Genomic DNA, 15,579 nt, shown 5'->3' with positions numbered 1-15,579 from the left:
TGGAGAAAGATGAGCTATTCTGGGCCATGTGGCTGCAGGGCTGTGCCAAGCCCTTGCAGTGGGGTGCCAGGTCCCACCTGGGAGTGGGCACAACACCTCTGCCTAGCAGAGACCCCAGGCCAGCTTCTAGCAGCTCACTCTGCCAGGCGGACATATGGCATTAGGCAGAAGGTCTTGAGCCCAAAGCCTCACTTCCCTGGGAGCCCAGGGCAGAGGGAAGCCACAGTGCAGCTGGCTTCCCCCATGGTGACTCTGTGGTGTCTCCAGAACAAACCCAGCAAGCCTCAGCTGGAGAGGATGAGGAGGAGGCATCAGTGCTGCCTGCGGGAGGAAGGCTATGGGAGTATGGGAGGGTGGGGCAGCAGGCAGGAGAGCCAGAGATGTGCAGTGCCCTGGGCCAGGCACTTTTGGGCGCTGGGTTGGGAAGTGAGTGGTGGCTTTGCTGGTGTAGTTTGTAAGAGCAGGTTCCCGTAGCCCAGGGATGTGGTCCTGGCAGCGTGCCATTGAAGGGACGCAGGGGATCACGCCGCGGGCCAGAGGGTGGCATGTGGTGGCTCAGCATGCCACCCCTTCCTGCCCAGGGTAGCCTTAGCGCTGCCCGATGCGTGTGGGAGATCACAGATGGGTTGGCAGTAGGGGCCGAACCCATAGACACACGGGGGGGCAGCCGTGCATGGTGGTGATGCCAAGGGAGGTGACAGTCTGCTCTAACGGAGCATCCTCTCCTGCTTGCCTTTCCAATCCCCAGGAGAAGATCGAATACGCCTTCCTGATCTTCTTTGCCATTGAGGCAATGCTCAAGATAATTGCCTACGGGTTTCTTTTCCACACGGATGCCTATCTCCGAAACGGCTGGAATGTGCTCGACTTCTCCATCGTGTCCCTGGGGTAATGCAAGGAGGGGAAGCTGCTGGTGCCCAGCTTGTGCCAAGGCCTGGTCCACAGCCTATCAGCTACATTGATTTTTCTAGTGACTGCAGTGGGTTTGGGGGCAACCTGCGGTCTCAGTTCATGCCCTGCTCCCACGGGCCCCTTTTTCATGCCCTGATATCCCCGGGGATCCTCCCTCACTCCTGTTTCTTCCTGTCTGACTCCTTAACGCCTTTCAGGTCTCCTTGCCCTGGAGAATGGGAGTGCCATGGAGTCATCTGGGGTTTGGCACACGGGGAGAGGGTCCACTGGGCACGAGGGGTGGGAGGGCCCCGCGCTGGTCAGCGGTGAGTGCGCAGAGGGGTGCCCAGCCACGAGTGCGCCCAGGAGTTGGACTTAGCAAGAGCTGTTCCCTGGGTCAGGCTGAGCGTGGCTGGCAGAGTCCTGTCCCTCTCTTCCCTGCCTGCAGAGCACTGACTCCTTAGCACAGGTTTCTTGGTCTCCATCCTCACGCCCTTCTCTTTCTCCCTGTCCTTCCTTCTGCTTCTCCCCCTTTCTTCCCTGCTCTGTGCCCCGGCTCTTTCAGGCTTATCACCATGACCTTGGAGCAGGTCAATGCGAAGCAGGGAGGGACTTCAGGGGGAAAAGGCGGCTTTGACGTGAAGGCCCTGCGAGCGTTTCGTGTGCTGAGACCCCTGCGCCTGGTGTCCGGAGTGCCGAGTGGGTGCTGGGCACCCTGCCACCGTGAAGAGCTGGCGGGTGGATTGAACCCCTGTGCCTGGCCAGGGTGGGGGGCCATGGGGCAGGTTTCTTGTTGCTGCTGGGTCAAGCCCAGCCACAGGGTGGGCGTGGAGGAGCCACAGGTTCTTGCTCATCCCCACAGCTTGCAACTGTCAGCACTGGGGATCTGCAGGTCAGCGCAAATGTAGCTCCCTCCATGGGTCAGTGTCAGCACCTGTGGGTGGCCAGGGTGAAAGGGGCTGGAACCTCGCTCTGGTTTCTCAGGGCAGGGATCTCCTTCTCCCAGAGCTCAGGATGAGAGCACCAGAACAAATGGAGGGGCGTGAAGCAGCCTCCAGCACTGCCTGGTGCGTGGCTCTGCTGAGGCCTTCCACATGCTCTATGGTGGGTAGAGAAAGGGACTTTTGCTTCAGCGATTTCATTCCCAACCAACCTGTGCCCCTCTTCCCTTGGCACGGGGCATTTCAGAGGCTGCTTGTCAGAGGGGCTGACAGGAACGCAAGGTGCACCCAAAGCTGTTTATGAAGTGGTTGACCTCCTCTCCCTTCTCCTCGGTGCAGGCCTTCAGGTCGTCCTGAACTCCATCATCAAGGCCATGGTGCCCCTGCTCCACATCGCCCTGCTGGTCCTCTTCATGATCATCATCTATGCCATAGTTGGGCAAGAGCTCTTCAAGGGCAAGATGCACAAGACCTGCTACTATCTCGGGACAGGTGGGGCTGTGGCGGGGGGCTGATACGGCAGAGATGTCTCTGTGTGGCTGCTGTGGGGACCACAGAGGTTCTGCGGGTGGCAGGAAGTCTGGTCTTGCCAGCGTCAGGCCTGGGAGTGTGGCAGGCCTGAAGGATGTTTGGTACAGCACACAGCTTGGTGATGTACGTGGTGTGAGGAGGTGGTGAAAGGAAAAGCCCCTTTTGGAAAGCTTCTGCAGGAGGCTGGGAAGTGCTGGAACCTGCTCTACTTGGCCTGACCTGCTGCTCACACCACGGCTTTCCCCCTCAGATGTGATTGCCACGGTGGTGTCAGAGAAGCCAGCCCCATGCACCAGCTCTGGCCACGGGCGACACTGCACCATCAATGGCACTGAATGCCGAAGCGGCTGGCCGGGGCCCAACGACGGCATTACTCACTTCGACAACTTCGGCTTTGCCATGCTGACTGTCTATCAGCGCATCACCATGGAGGGCTGGACCGAAGTCCTCTACTGGGTAGGCTCCAGCAGCTTCGGCTTGGTGCCCAGCTCGCAGAGGTCACTGCTGGTCCTGCCTCAGAGAATCATAAAATGATAGAATCATTAAGGTTGGAAAAGACCTCTGAGATCATCTAGTCCAACCCCAAACCCAACACCCCCAGGCCTCCTAAACCATGTCCCCAAGCGTCACTTCTACACGTTTTTTTGAACCCCCCCCAGGGACGGTGACTCCCCCACCTCTCTGGGCAGCCTGTGCCAATGCCTGACCGCTCTTGCAGTGAAGACATTTTCCCTCATAGCCAATCTAAACCCCTCTAAAGGGCGAGGAATTCCCTCCAGGACACAGGTCCCCATAGCAGGGCCAGGCCTCCCAGCCAGTGAAAGACATCCTGCCCCCACCAAGCTTCATGCGGTGATGCACATCCCATAGTGCACCAGGCACCTCTTCTGCATCTTTGCAGGCACTGCTCAAGCTGTCCTTGCTCTCCAGGTAGACAGGAGGGTGCTCCAGCTCCCACCTTTGTGAAGGGGTACAGGCCGAGCACAACAACGGCTGGCTGGTGGGTGCTTCGGCAAAACCCCATGTTTTGCAGTCCTTGGGAGACTGTCTTGCTGAGGCTTAGGCATGGGGCTGATGTTTATATCTGCCCCCAAAATGCTTGGGTCTCGCTTTACCTCCACAAAAACCTGATGCAAAGTCATAAGGCGGCAGAGCTCAGAGTCAGGTTTAGCTGCTACCATCCCAAGCACTCATTTTAGGGGGGGGCAAAGCTCCCAGAGGCTGTTGAGGGAGCCCTAAGGGGAGACAGACAGCAGGCACTGTGTTCAGGATGCTTCATCTGCCTCTCTCCTTGCCAGGTGAATGATGCCATTGGGAATGAATGGCCCTGGATCTACTTCGTCAGCCTTATCTTGCTTGGCTCCTTCTTCGTCCTCAACCTGGTGCTGGGGGTGCTCAGTGGGTAAGTGCCGCCCCGTCCTTTCTCTTTGCCGGCAGATCAGTGAGCGTTATCAGAGCGTGGACATTGGCTGGTTTTAATTATACAAGAAGGAAGCCTGGAAAAGTTTCTGTTCCTTTTCCTCTGCTGTTCCTCTCCCCTGCTTTTGCATGCTTAGAAACCCTGAGCCTTGAGTTACTTTTTGTGCTAGTGTCCATGACTCTCTGAGGTTTTAGCTCAACGCCTAACACAGAAATCTTTTCCCTGTAGCACAAGCAGCGGTCAGCAAACACAGCCATGGAGCACGATATTAGGTGTTTGTAGTGTGGTCTGCCAGCACTCACAGCAAAAGAAGCTGAGCAGGGAGCTCAAAGCAGCAGTCTTTACACCATGGCTGTGGGTCGAGACACTCATTCTCACGGGTACCCACAGCACTGCTGTCCCCTTGTGAGCACACATGATTTCCTCATGGCCAACCTAAGGAAACCACCTTTGTTAGGAATGCAGGGGATCCAAGAGAATTTTAGTTACTCTAATTAATGCTTCAACAGTCTTATCCAAGTACCACAATGAGCTATCATCAGTCTGGTTACAATGATCCTGACACTTCTGTGCCAAATGACTCAGTCGGTGCTAGTTCCCATAGTAGTACAGTTAAAGCTGCCACGTGCAAAATCCCTGGTGCCACGCTCAGCCTACTATGCATTGCTGTGGTGGGGTGCCAGCATCCTGGTTTTGTTGCTGGGAAGCGTGCGTTGTTCTGGTGAGTGAGGGTAGCTTTTCTCCTCAGTTCTGTGTAGGCTCAGGGTGGTTTTTATATGTTTCAGTCCTGTGCGTGTGAAGTGGCTCACACTCATCGTCTCTGTTGGTTCACAGGGTTAGTTATACCCTGTATTACTTGGATTTGTTAGCCGCCTTCTGTGGCGAGAACCATACACCTGCACAAGGTTAAACCAAACTGGGTATTAATATAACTAGAACAAGCTCAAAACCGCAAGACAGATCACAGGCACCCGACCCTTGCATGAAGTTGGCTATAACAGCAGGACTGTAGTCATCTGATCGTAGAGTGAGTTGCAGGCACAGCAAAAGTTTCTGAAATATTTTTGCAAATATAGCTAAAATATGCTTGAGGTAAGGAAAATCCAGACAAGGCCTGACAATTCCTGAGGCTTAGTATGTCTAATTATTGTTATAATGCCTGAGACCTATTACTAACACATGGCAACGCCAGACCGGCTGGGCAGCAGATCTACAGTCCAGCCAGGTACCAGGAGAGAAAAGAAATTCATTAAAAAAGACTGAGAAGAGTGGGACCCCCTGCACTGGCAGACCTGTCTTTTCCATGTTACCGTGAGAAGAGTGTCCTGTTCGCTTGCCATGTGATGAGCTCACCTGCCCCACAGGGAGAGCTGGAGAGGATGGGGCAGCCTTCTGCCCCGCAGATGGGTGAGACCCCACTTGCCCTGATCCTTAGCAGGGCTAGAGAACTCCCACAGCCTCCAACTTCTGGTGTTAGTTGGCCTGTCCAACCACAGCACCCTGCAGCAAGGAGCACCCAGTGAGCAGCCAGTGGTGGGGAAGAAACCCTGCCTGCCATCAGGCATCGGGGGATGGTCCCCATGGTCTTGCGTCACAGAACAGGGCCAAGAAAGAAGAAATTCACTGGAGCAATCTAGTGGTAGCACTGAGTGATAAGGTATTTCAGGCTTTTATCTTTCTACAAGGACTGGCCTGGCACAGGGCTGTGGTACCTGACCCCTGCGCCGTCCCCCTCCTGAGTCTCACTCTGCTGCTTGCCTTGTCCCAGCGAGTTCACCAAAGAGCGTGAGAAGGCCAAGTCACGGGGCACGTTTCAGAAGCTGAGGGAGAAGCAGCAGCTGGAGGAGGATCTGAAGGGCTACATGGACTGGATCACCCACGCGGAGGTCATGGACAGTGACCGGACCAGGGGAGAAGGTACCAGCTCTGCTTGGTCAAAGACCCTTAGTATCAGGGTTGGGTTCCTAACACTGAGCATCCTAGAGAGGCAGGGTGGAGACCTTTGGAGAAGTCACAAAGACTTCTTTTGCTTGAAAACCTATGAAACAAAAAGCTTTGACTTCTGCAGAACAGCTACCTCCTCTTTTTTTTTTTTCTTTCCTGAATCATTTTATTGACTCTCACCCAAACTAGCTGTAACTTGGCCCTCATGCTAAATCTCCACCTCAACCACTGTCTTTAAAATTTGCAGACTGCTAGCAAGGCCTAGGACTCCTTTGGCAAAATACATTTGAAATGGCCGTGAGAATCCATGAGGAACGTGCACTTTTGTGTGTAGGGGCAGAGTGCAGGGTTACTAGCTCGCACACTGACAGATGCATGAATTTCTTGCCATTGTTTGACCGTTTTGAGGGATGAGAAGTGGCTCAGGGAGGGAGGCGAATATGCAAGCGTCTAGCCAAAGGCTCAGCAAGGCCTGGGATGCTCTGCCACTGAGCCGCTGTATGTGCTAGGCCACCCTGCCCAGTGAAATAACTTTTGATGCCTCAAGCTGAGCCGATACATGTGTGCAAAGAGCCTTGGGAAACAGTGGAAAGACAAAACGCCTCTTCCACACCTGTGAGCAGTGCTCTTACAAACCTCCTGCGGTTCAGCATTTGCTCAGGTCACAACTGACCCCAGTTTTCTCCGTGCTGGGAGTGCCTTGCGCTGGGGGAGCCTACGTGCACACCGCTGTCTGTTCGGGCTGCCTCTCTGGGTTGCTGCTGCTCTTGCTGCAGGGCAGGTGTTCCTGGTGCCTCCTACTTGGTTTGCACCTGACACTTAAAACCTTCTGCCCAGCCTCTCACTGCTGTCTCCCTGGAGTGGCATTTCTTGATTCCATCTCTGATGGGGAAGCTCTTCACGATGTGCTCCAGGGAGAGGTTCCCTCCCACATGTTCCTCCCAAGGGCTCCAAGGAAAGCCCAGGATCTTGTCCCCTCCATAGGTACGATGCCATCGGATGAAGGAGGGTCAGAGACGGAGAGCTTGTATGAAATTGAAGGCATGGACAAGTGGACTCTCTACTTGTGAGTACGTACTGGCTGAACCATCTGCTGCTCTGCACGTGGGCTTGCCCAGTCTCTCACTTGCTGTCCTGGCTGGGCCAGGCTTTCTTGTCAGCCACTGGTTTCTGGGGGAGAGCCAGGGGCTGTGTGCTGAGGAGGAGGTGCAAACATTGCGGGCAGCAAACAGGGAATTTTGCTCTGGTGCTGGCAAAAAGCCACGTCAAGGTGAACAACCCCTTCACTTTGGGACGAGGCTCCGAGCATCCTCTCGTGGCCCACGCAGCATGTCTTGTGCTTTAGGAGCTGGGCCTGTAGCAGCCAGCCAGAGGTGACTGTAGGCCAAAAAGGAGCCAGGAGGTGTTTGTGAACAGCAACGCCTGAGTGAATGCACCAAGTGGCAGGGGCAGGGTTACGTTCCTCAGCCCTTTCCAGGAAAGGCCCCTGGAGCAGGGAGCAGGGAGCAGGGAGCAGGGGTGGCTTTGCTCTGCAGTCTGCAGGCACAGCCCTGGGCCGGGCAGGACCCACTGGCTGGCTCTGCTGACCCTTTGGCCATCTCTCCAGCCGTCAGTGGAGGCGTTGGAACCGAATGTTTCGTAGGAAGTGCAGGAACGTGGTGAAGTCCAAGTTCTTCTACTGGCTTGTCATCCTGCTGGTGGCCCTGAACACCCTCTCCATCGCTTCTGAGCACCACTTCCAGCCAGAATGGCTGACACGGGTGCAAGGTGAGCAAAGAGGCTGAGGGAGCAGGAGGGCCCGGGACACCTTGCTGCCCTGGAGACATGCGTGAACGCTTACTGTGCGTGCGCAGCCACACAGACATGGTGCCGGAGCTGTTAGACGCATGCAGGCTTGCTCATGCACACAAACACAGCCTGCACACAAGTGTGTGTACACCATCCCCACTGCACTGTCACACAGCTGCACACTGAACGTGTGGTGCATACAGTTTTTGTTATTATGTACATAGTACGTGTGTATAATAATAAATCATATTTATTATTATATATAAAAATAATAATGATGATAATAATATAAGCACAGCATATAGATTCTTAGGCACATGGGTGAGCACGGTGAACACAGGTAGAGTGTGTACATTCACACCTGAACGTGCATAGTACACACAAACGCACATTGCCTGCACTCACGCAGTACAGTCACATGTATTTATGCGTGCAGCCACACTACCCGCAGACACACGGAGTACAGCTATGCACGGTATACATGCATGCACTGCATAGAGTCACACGCACAGTACAGCCGCACTCTCACACGTACAAGCACACAGTTGCACATCACCCTTCTCCTCATCTTCCTCTCCTGTGATGCTCCCTGAAAAACAGCATTTGCTGCAGCGGCAGCTCAGTGCTCGGTGGTGGGCGGAGAAGGGAGGTGAGCAGCACTGCCCTCCTTCCCCTCCTGCTGTGCCGTGCTGAGATTAAGAGGTCCATGCTCTGATGGACTGGATCTCCCACCCCAGACAATGCCAGCTGGGTGCTGCTAGCACTCTTTGTGGCTGAGATGCTGCTGAAGATGTACGCACTGGGCCTGCGCCAGTACTTCATGTCGCTCTTCAACCGCTTCGACTGCTTTGTGGTGTGCGCGGGGATCTTGGAGGCCATCCTGGTGGAGCTTGGCAGCCTGTCACCCCTGGGCATCTCCGTGCTGCATTGCATCCGTCTCCTCCGCATCTTCAAGATCACCAGGTTGGGGACGGAGCTCTGTGGGTACTGGGGGCTTGCGGTCCCTAGGCATCACTGGCCTTGTCCCTGGGGAGGGCTGCAGCGTGAGCAGAGCTGGTTTCTCCTGGATGGAGAAACAAGGCCAAGCTGGGGATTTCTGTCTCCAGGACATGGTGTGGGAGTGGTAAGGAGGACAGAGCAGGGCTTGCTGGAAGTCTCCTGGGGACCCTCTCTTGCTCTGGGTTCCGGGGTGTTGTAAACGGAGGTGCTGTGGGCCAGTACTCCTGGTTTCTCTTTCTGGCACCAACCTGCTGTGTGCTCATGCCCCTTCCCCATCCTGCCTGCTGGTGCCGCGTGCAGGCAGCAGGATGTCTTGCCTGTCACACCACTCCTGGATCTTCATTTCTACCTCCTGGGGCCTGCCTGGAGCAGTCCAAGTGCCCAGCCTGTGAGCGGTGCTGGTTCAGAGTCCCCGTTGCTGGGTTGCTGGCACATTCCCCTGGACCAGACAGTCTGTTCCCTGCACCTACCTACCCCTACCTGATCCTGCCCACAGCCTTCACCCTCCTTCACCTCCCACACACTCCTGACTTTCTTCTCCCCAGGTATTGGACGTCCCTGAGCAACCTGGTGGCCTCCCTGCTCAACTCAGTCCGCTCCATTGCCTCGCTGCTCCTCCTCCTCTTCCTCTTCATCATTGTCTTTGCACTGCTGGGCATGCAGCTTTTTGGGGGCAAGTTTGACTTTGAGGACATGGAAGTGCGGCGCAGCACGTTCGACAACTTCCCCCAGGCCCTCATCAGTGTGTTCCAGGTATGGGGCTGTGGGAAGTGCAGCAGGGGGCTGGGGGACGGTGTGCGGGGAGTCTCGCCTGCGCTGTGGGTCTCCTGGCACGAGCTGGGGCTCAGGGGGATGTGGGGCTGTGAGAGGTGATATGGCTTTGAGGCAGGAGCAGGTAAGTGCAACTGGGGTCACGAGCACTAGTGCAGGTGCAGGGCTGGAGCAGGGAGGTGGGGTTTGGCCAGGGGGCTCTAGGGGCCGTGAGGGTTTGGGGCTGGAGCCGCGAGGGCAGGATTGAGCTGTGGGGTTCTGCCGTGCTCTGCTGCAGGGGCTCTTGAGTCCCTGTTTGTGCTCTGCTCACAGATCCTGACTGGAGAGGACCGGAATTCAATCATGTACGATGGGATCATGGCCTATGGGGGCCCATCCTTTCCTGGCATGCTGGTCTGCATCTACTTTATCATCCTCTTTGTTTGTGGGAACTGTATCCTCTGCCTGCGAAGCCAGGCCCAGGCTCCCTGTACCCAGCCCCATAGCATCAGCTAAACGGGGCTATGCAGGGGGGAAAGGGGAGCTTCCTTAAGCTTTTCAGTGCTTGCCTTAAGCTTTTCAGTCCTGAACAGCAGGGGATCATACCACAGGCTTCAGGGCTGGCACTGGTAGTGGCTGAGGTCTGGGGTCTGGAGGAAAGCACCCCACGGGGCAGGTCTGGATGACTGGCAGGCATAGATTCAGCCATCGGTCAATGCAGTAACAGGACTGAGCTGGAGGGACTGAGCTAAGGCAGAGAGAGGGCGGCCAGCCCAGAGCTCAGTACTTGCAAGGGTGGGTGTAGGGTTAGGGATCACCAGCCAGGGTTCTCTCAAGGGCTCAACTCCAGGAAGGTTTCTCAGGGCACCCTGGAGACCATGGGCAGCTCTGGCCACATCCTCCAAACATGAACCGAGTTAATGCCCTTAGCGCTGTCCCTCCAGATATCCTCCTCAATGTCTTCCTGGCCATTGCAGTTGATAACCTGGCTGAGGCCGAGAGCCTGACCTTAGCCCAGAAGGCCAAAGCAGAGGAACGCAAGCGGCGGAAGATGTCCAGGTGAGTGCTGTCGTCCCTGGCAGCGGGAGCTCCCAGATCAGGTGCTTTGGTGCAAGGGCACAGAACGGCATTACCCGTGACCCTGCCCAGAGTTCAGTTCCTGCTCTCCCCTCCTCTCCATTCAGAGGTTACCCAGAGAAATCTGAAGATGACAAGCAGATGCTGGCAAAGAAGCTTGAGCAGAAAATGAAGGGAGAAGGGATTCCCACAACAGCCAAGGTCAGTGCTGGTGGGGCTGAGCCTTGGGGAGCTCCTGGTGGGGGACCAGGCTCCTCCTCCCCCCATCCAGAACTGACAAAGGCCTGGAGCCAGCCTGCGTCTGGACTCTTCTGGGCCAGAATCGCTCCTCACTGTAGCATCCTCTGGTGATGGGGGTTCTCTGGGCCCAGGCAGGACATGTTGCCTGGTGAAAAAGGTCCATTGCTGGGGATTCTCTTCCTCTGATTCATTTCCTTGGCCACAGCCAGTTGTCAGTTGTCAGTGGTTGAGACGGGCACTGGTGCACACCAGTGTGGAGGGGAGCAGAGCAGGTCAGCAGCACCCCATACCTCCGTTACGTCCACACCAGCAGCCCCTGAATGCAAAACCCTCTGTACAGCTGTGCTGACTGTGTGCTGAGCTGCCTCTTATAAGCATCTGGCCAGCAGCTACTTCCCTGTTCATTTTCCAGAGATGCCCATGGGAACTCACCCAGGAGTCACCCCATGTCTTATTCCACCCATGGTATAGGTGCCTGGCCCCAGGTTCTTGGCCAGCACACATTCCCCTGTCCCATCCTCTCGGTATTGCTCTTTGCTCAGATTGCAGCATCCCTGAGGTGTTTCCCCTCACCCTGCCAGGACTCCATGTGCTGGGTGCTGTACAGGGCAAATGCAGAGACGCTGCTTGCCCACATGACGGAATTCCAAGATGACAGGGTCTGGCCAACGTGCAACATTTGGCAGCAATACTGGCACAGGCGGTTGCATGTCCTCCTCTCTGTCTCTCCCTTGTTTCAGTTGAAAGTGGACGAATTTGAATCCAATGTCAATGAGATCAAAGACCCCTACCCTTCTGCAGACTTCCCAGGTAAGATGTGTCCGTGTCAGGGAAAGCTGGGGAGGCACTAGGGAGGGACGGTTCCAGCACCCTGGCTGTGTGAGGAGCAAAGGATGTGGTGACCCTCTGCCTGCCTCGGGGTACTGAGGTCCTTCTGGCACAGATGCCAAATAAGGATCACAGGATCAGAGGATTGTCCATAAGGTCACATTCCCTCTCTGTCTCTGGGGGATTCTTTCCTTTTGCCTCCTCGTGGCCACCCTGCAGGTGATGATGAGGAAGATGAGCCTGAAATCCCCCTGAGTCCTCGGCCACGTCCACTCGCAGAACTACAGCTGAAAGAGAAGGCCGTGCCCATGCCTGAAGCCAGCTCCTTCTTCATCTTCAGCCCAACCAATAAGTAGGCACTGACCCTTCTCCCTGCCTTGTGGAGCCAGGCCTGGCCCAGGTACTTCTGGCACCGACCCTTCCCAGTGGGGTCCTGCTGGTGTGTAACAGCTGGCTCTGAAGGGAGCCAGCTCACTGGGAAAGGTCTTCTCTGTGGAAGGGCTGGCACAGACATCCCCTCATGCCTTGGGCCTTCCTGTCCTCAAGGTTTAGCCATAACCCTCTTCCAGGCTACCGTGGCCCTCTGGCCCCTCACAGCATCTCATGCCATTTCTGTCCCTGGCAGGTTTCGGATGCTGTGCCACAGAATTGTCAATGCCACCTGGTTCACCAACTTCATTCTGCTCTTCATTCTGCTCAGCAGCATCTCGCTGGCAGCTGAGGATCCCATCCGGGCCGAGTCCTTCCGCAACCAGGTGCCCAAGTAGCTGTGAAGGGTTGGGATGGGTGGGGGTGACCTCATGGAGACACCCAGCTCCCAGGTAGGCAGAGATCCGCTTGCCAGATGTCTTGCCTAGGCAGGTAGCTGTGATTTCACGCCTGCCTCTGCGAGGGCAATACACTCTGGGAGGAGAGCCTGGTTCTGTTGTCCGTTCAGGGCACAGCTGGGACAAGTTTTTACTCCTCCATGTCTCAGTTTACTTCTGGGTGAAGAGATCCACCTGACAGGGAGTGTGAGATTACCTTGGTTCAAGGCTTACTGGGGATAGGGATGTCTCCAGTCTGGACCGCTGGTGTGTGCAGCACCCTGAAATGCTGCTGGCATGGAGCAGTGGGAGCCACAGGTCTAGCCACACAAGGCACAAATGGTTCTGCACCCGTGCAGTGTCTAGCAGGGACTGGGGGGTCTTCCCAGGGCACTCAGTGTTTTTGGGCATCAGATGCTTTCGAGTGAATCAGGTCAAGCCTCGCTCACTTGGAAACGGAGAGCGTGGTCCCAGGCTGCAGGCTGGGTCAGGCGCTGGGGAGAATCAGCAAAGCTGAGGAAAGTTCAGGATTCTTCTTGGCACTGGGTTTGCAGGCTCTGTTGAGCTAGATGGGCTCCCCAGTCCACAGAGTGGGGGGCAAAACCACAGTGCCAGGTTGTTTGAACACACTGGAGCATTTCATGTCACCCAAATCTCATCTGGCTCTGGTGCTTCTGTCCCCAGATTCTGGGATACTTTGACATTGGTTTCACCTCTGTCTTCACAGTTGAAATAATCTTGAAGGTGAGTCCCTCTGCCCCGTGGCCCTGGCTGTGTGCATGACCCAGCACATGGGTATAGACTGTTCTGGCCATGGGCATTCATGCTCTTTCAGCACAAGTTTGAGGTCCCAGTGAGGCGAACGTGCTGGCTGATCCTCGTGTCCCCAGAGTTCATGCAGTCTAGGTGGTGCTTCACCTGCCCCAGTGGCCACGTGTCCTCTCCAGTGAGGTCAGGCAGCCAAGTCAGCTGTGCTGTGGCACAGGGACAGATGGGCCATGGCACCAGCATTTCAGTTCTGACATGCCCTTAACAAAAACTTTGAGAAAGAGGAAGCAATGGAAGCCTGTGGAGTAAAACAGTAATTCAAGCAGCTGCTGCATGTTGCTCCCACTCCAAGGCTCTTTACTCTTCTCCTCTTTATGACCTCTGAATGACTGGGAAGTGTTTTGTCTCCAGCCAGTACGGTATAGAGGATTCAGCTTCCTGCCTGGCTGCAGAGGCAGAGGCCTGAGCAGGATAGGGCGCTCAGGCCATGGAGCTGTGAGAAGCCCCTCATGCCTTGTCCGCCCCAGGGCTGTGGAGGGACCATGTCCCCAAGCCCTGCCTGGCCTCTCTCCTAACTCCTTCTGCTCCCCAGATGACAGCCTATGGTGCTTTCCTGCACAAAGGCTCCTTCTGCAGGAACTCTTTCAATATCCTCGATTTGCTGGTGGTCGCTGTCTCCCTCATCTCCATGGGAATCGAGTAAGCACCTCCACACTTCGCAGGGTGGGCACTGGTCTGTTTAGCCTGGCAGGGCAGCTGGGGTGCTGCAGCTCTCTGTGCTGGATAGAGAAGGAGCAGCAAGCCCACGGGCCGGACATTAGCCCATGTGTTAGTGTCCATGAGGTCATGCTTAGGGGGACAGGGCACGGACAACTGGGAGGCAGGGAGGCAAACTTCCTGAGTGTCAAAAGGGAAGATCTGGGTAGGAATTCACCTTGGAGCTGCTTTCTCCAGCTGCCTGTGTCCCTTGGCCTTATGTGGGGTGGTGGCTTAGCGATTTACGCGTGTCTCTGCCATCCCTTGCGCCTCACCCCCTGGTCCCAGCCTGGCCTCCATGGCTGCTTGGTGGGGCTGTGCCAGGCTGGCCTGGGCAGGGGAATCACCCCATCGCAGCTCTACCTTCCTCCTCAGGTCCAGTGCCATCTCAGTGGTGAAGATTCTCCAGGCGCTGAGGGTACTGAGGCCTCTGCGAGCCATTAACAGGGCAAAGGGGCTGAAGGTAAGAGGGAGCCTGAGGCTGGGGTCCTCGGTCCGTGGGAGTCCTCATGAGAGGTTATGTGGCATGAATCATGCCCTGCGGGGTTTGCGGTGCCAGGAAACCAATTCCCACTCCCCATCCGTGGAAGGGGTCTGCCCCATCCCACTGCTCACAGCAGGCTTCCGCTCTTCCTGGGGCCCATCTGTGCAGTGACAGGGTGTGGGACACGCAGCAGGGGCTTGCAGCAGGCATGCTCATGTGTGCACTATCATCGACCTCTGCAGCACGTGGTCCAGTGCGTGTTCGTGGCCATCAAGACTATCGGTAACATTGTGGTCGTCACAACGTTGCTGCAGTTCATGTTTGCCTGCATCGGGGTCCAGCTCTTCAAGGTGAGATGTGTCTAAGGAGGGCAGGAGAGATGTTCTGCTCAGGTGTATCCTAGACATAGCCCTTGGGGATGATGTCTCCCAGTGTTGAGGTCAGCACAGGCTGTACTATCTGTGCTCCGCAAGAAGACCTGCCTGCACTAGACCTCCTGGCAGAAGACCCTGCAGTGGGAGGAGGGCAGGAAACACCCAGGATACTGTCAGGTCCAGACAGCACATGTAAGGGGTCTGGCTGCCTCACCCCACTTAGTGCCTCAGTTTCCCCTTTTGAAGGCAGCAAGTGCTTCTGACTTCCCCTGCGCTTTGGATGCAAACTGTTTCCTTTTTTCACAGCACCGCTCTTGCTCTCGGGGCCTTGGCTGTTCCAAGGCAGAGCTGGCTCTGGCTAAGCTCAGCTTTGTTCTAATAATTGAGCTTAAATTCCCGGCTGGCATGGGGAGAGCTTTCAGGACACCCTGCAGACTGAGCAGACTTGTCAGCATACCTTAATTTTTAGTTAATTCTAGGGTTACCGCTTTCTTCCCTATTTTCCAAATAGTTGGCTGCCAGATAGGATGAACTAGGTAGGTCTCAGCTCAGGGCTCTGGAAGATTTGTTCCCAACACTAGGCAACATTTACTTGTCTCAGCCTGGGATTGACCCCAAGGTCTGCCATGGCTCCTGCAACACCCTGTGAACTGGGTTGCATTGGCATGCAAAGCAGGGAAGCCAGCGGTGGTGAGAGGCAGGGGCCAGAGTTAGCACAGAGGCAGCGTAGGGACTGACTGTGGGCTGTGAAAAAGTCAGAACTCCCCAGGGCTTCTGAAGTCACAGCAAAATCGTAGCCTCTTCTGATCTCTGTTAAATGCAGGGCAAGTTCTATAGATGCACAGATCCATCCAAGATGATGGAGAAGGAGTGCAGGTAAGAGCTGTCTGCAGCTCAGCCCCAGCAGGGCAGTGGCCAGGGATGGGAGGGGGCCACTTGTGTTCCTGCATGGGGATGTTGCATCCAAAAAGTGGAGCCGAAG

General features: G+C 55.8%; 1 protein-coding gene across 1 annotated transcript in view; it reads left to right on the top strand.

Annotated features, from left to right (window-relative positions):
* Positions 1-15,579, top strand: part of LOC142067111 (voltage-dependent L-type calcium channel subunit alpha-1S-like) — a 65,392-nt gene that overhangs the window by 15,074 nt on the left and 34,739 nt on the right. The window contains exons 6-26 of the mRNA XM_075115410.1: positions 749-888; positions 1,457-1,590; positions 2,172-2,324; positions 2,614-2,819; positions 3,662-3,765; positions 5,552-5,700; positions 6,712-6,793; positions 7,334-7,494; positions 8,253-8,478; positions 9,060-9,267; positions 9,598-9,718; positions 10,209-10,323; positions 10,449-10,542; positions 11,322-11,391; positions 11,629-11,761; positions 12,035-12,164; positions 12,900-12,959; positions 13,576-13,682; positions 14,115-14,202; positions 14,466-14,573; positions 15,421-15,473. Coding sequence (XP_074971511.1) covers positions 749-888; positions 1,457-1,590; positions 2,172-2,324; positions 2,614-2,819; positions 3,662-3,765; positions 5,552-5,700; positions 6,712-6,793; positions 7,334-7,494; positions 8,253-8,478; positions 9,060-9,267; positions 9,598-9,718; positions 10,209-10,323; positions 10,449-10,542; positions 11,322-11,391; positions 11,629-11,761; positions 12,035-12,164; positions 12,900-12,959; positions 13,576-13,682; positions 14,115-14,202; positions 14,466-14,573; positions 15,421-15,473 — 2,642 coding nt within the window. The remainder of the gene's footprint in view (positions 1-748; positions 889-1,456; positions 1,591-2,171; positions 2,325-2,613; positions 2,820-3,661; positions 3,766-5,551; positions 5,701-6,711; positions 6,794-7,333; positions 7,495-8,252; positions 8,479-9,059; positions 9,268-9,597; positions 9,719-10,208; positions 10,324-10,448; positions 10,543-11,321; positions 11,392-11,628; positions 11,762-12,034; positions 12,165-12,899; positions 12,960-13,575; positions 13,683-14,114; positions 14,203-14,465; positions 14,574-15,420; positions 15,474-15,579) is intronic.

The sequence above is a fragment of the Phalacrocorax aristotelis genome, chromosome 21 (genome assembly GCF_949628215.1).
Source record: "Phalacrocorax aristotelis chromosome 21, bGulAri2.1, whole genome shotgun sequence".
NCBI classification, from domain to species: Eukaryota; Metazoa; Chordata; class Aves; order Suliformes; family Phalacrocoracidae; genus Phalacrocorax; species Phalacrocorax aristotelis.
The sequence above is the reverse complement of the archived record's forward strand: the minus strand, read 5'-3'. Positions and strand labels throughout refer to the sequence as shown.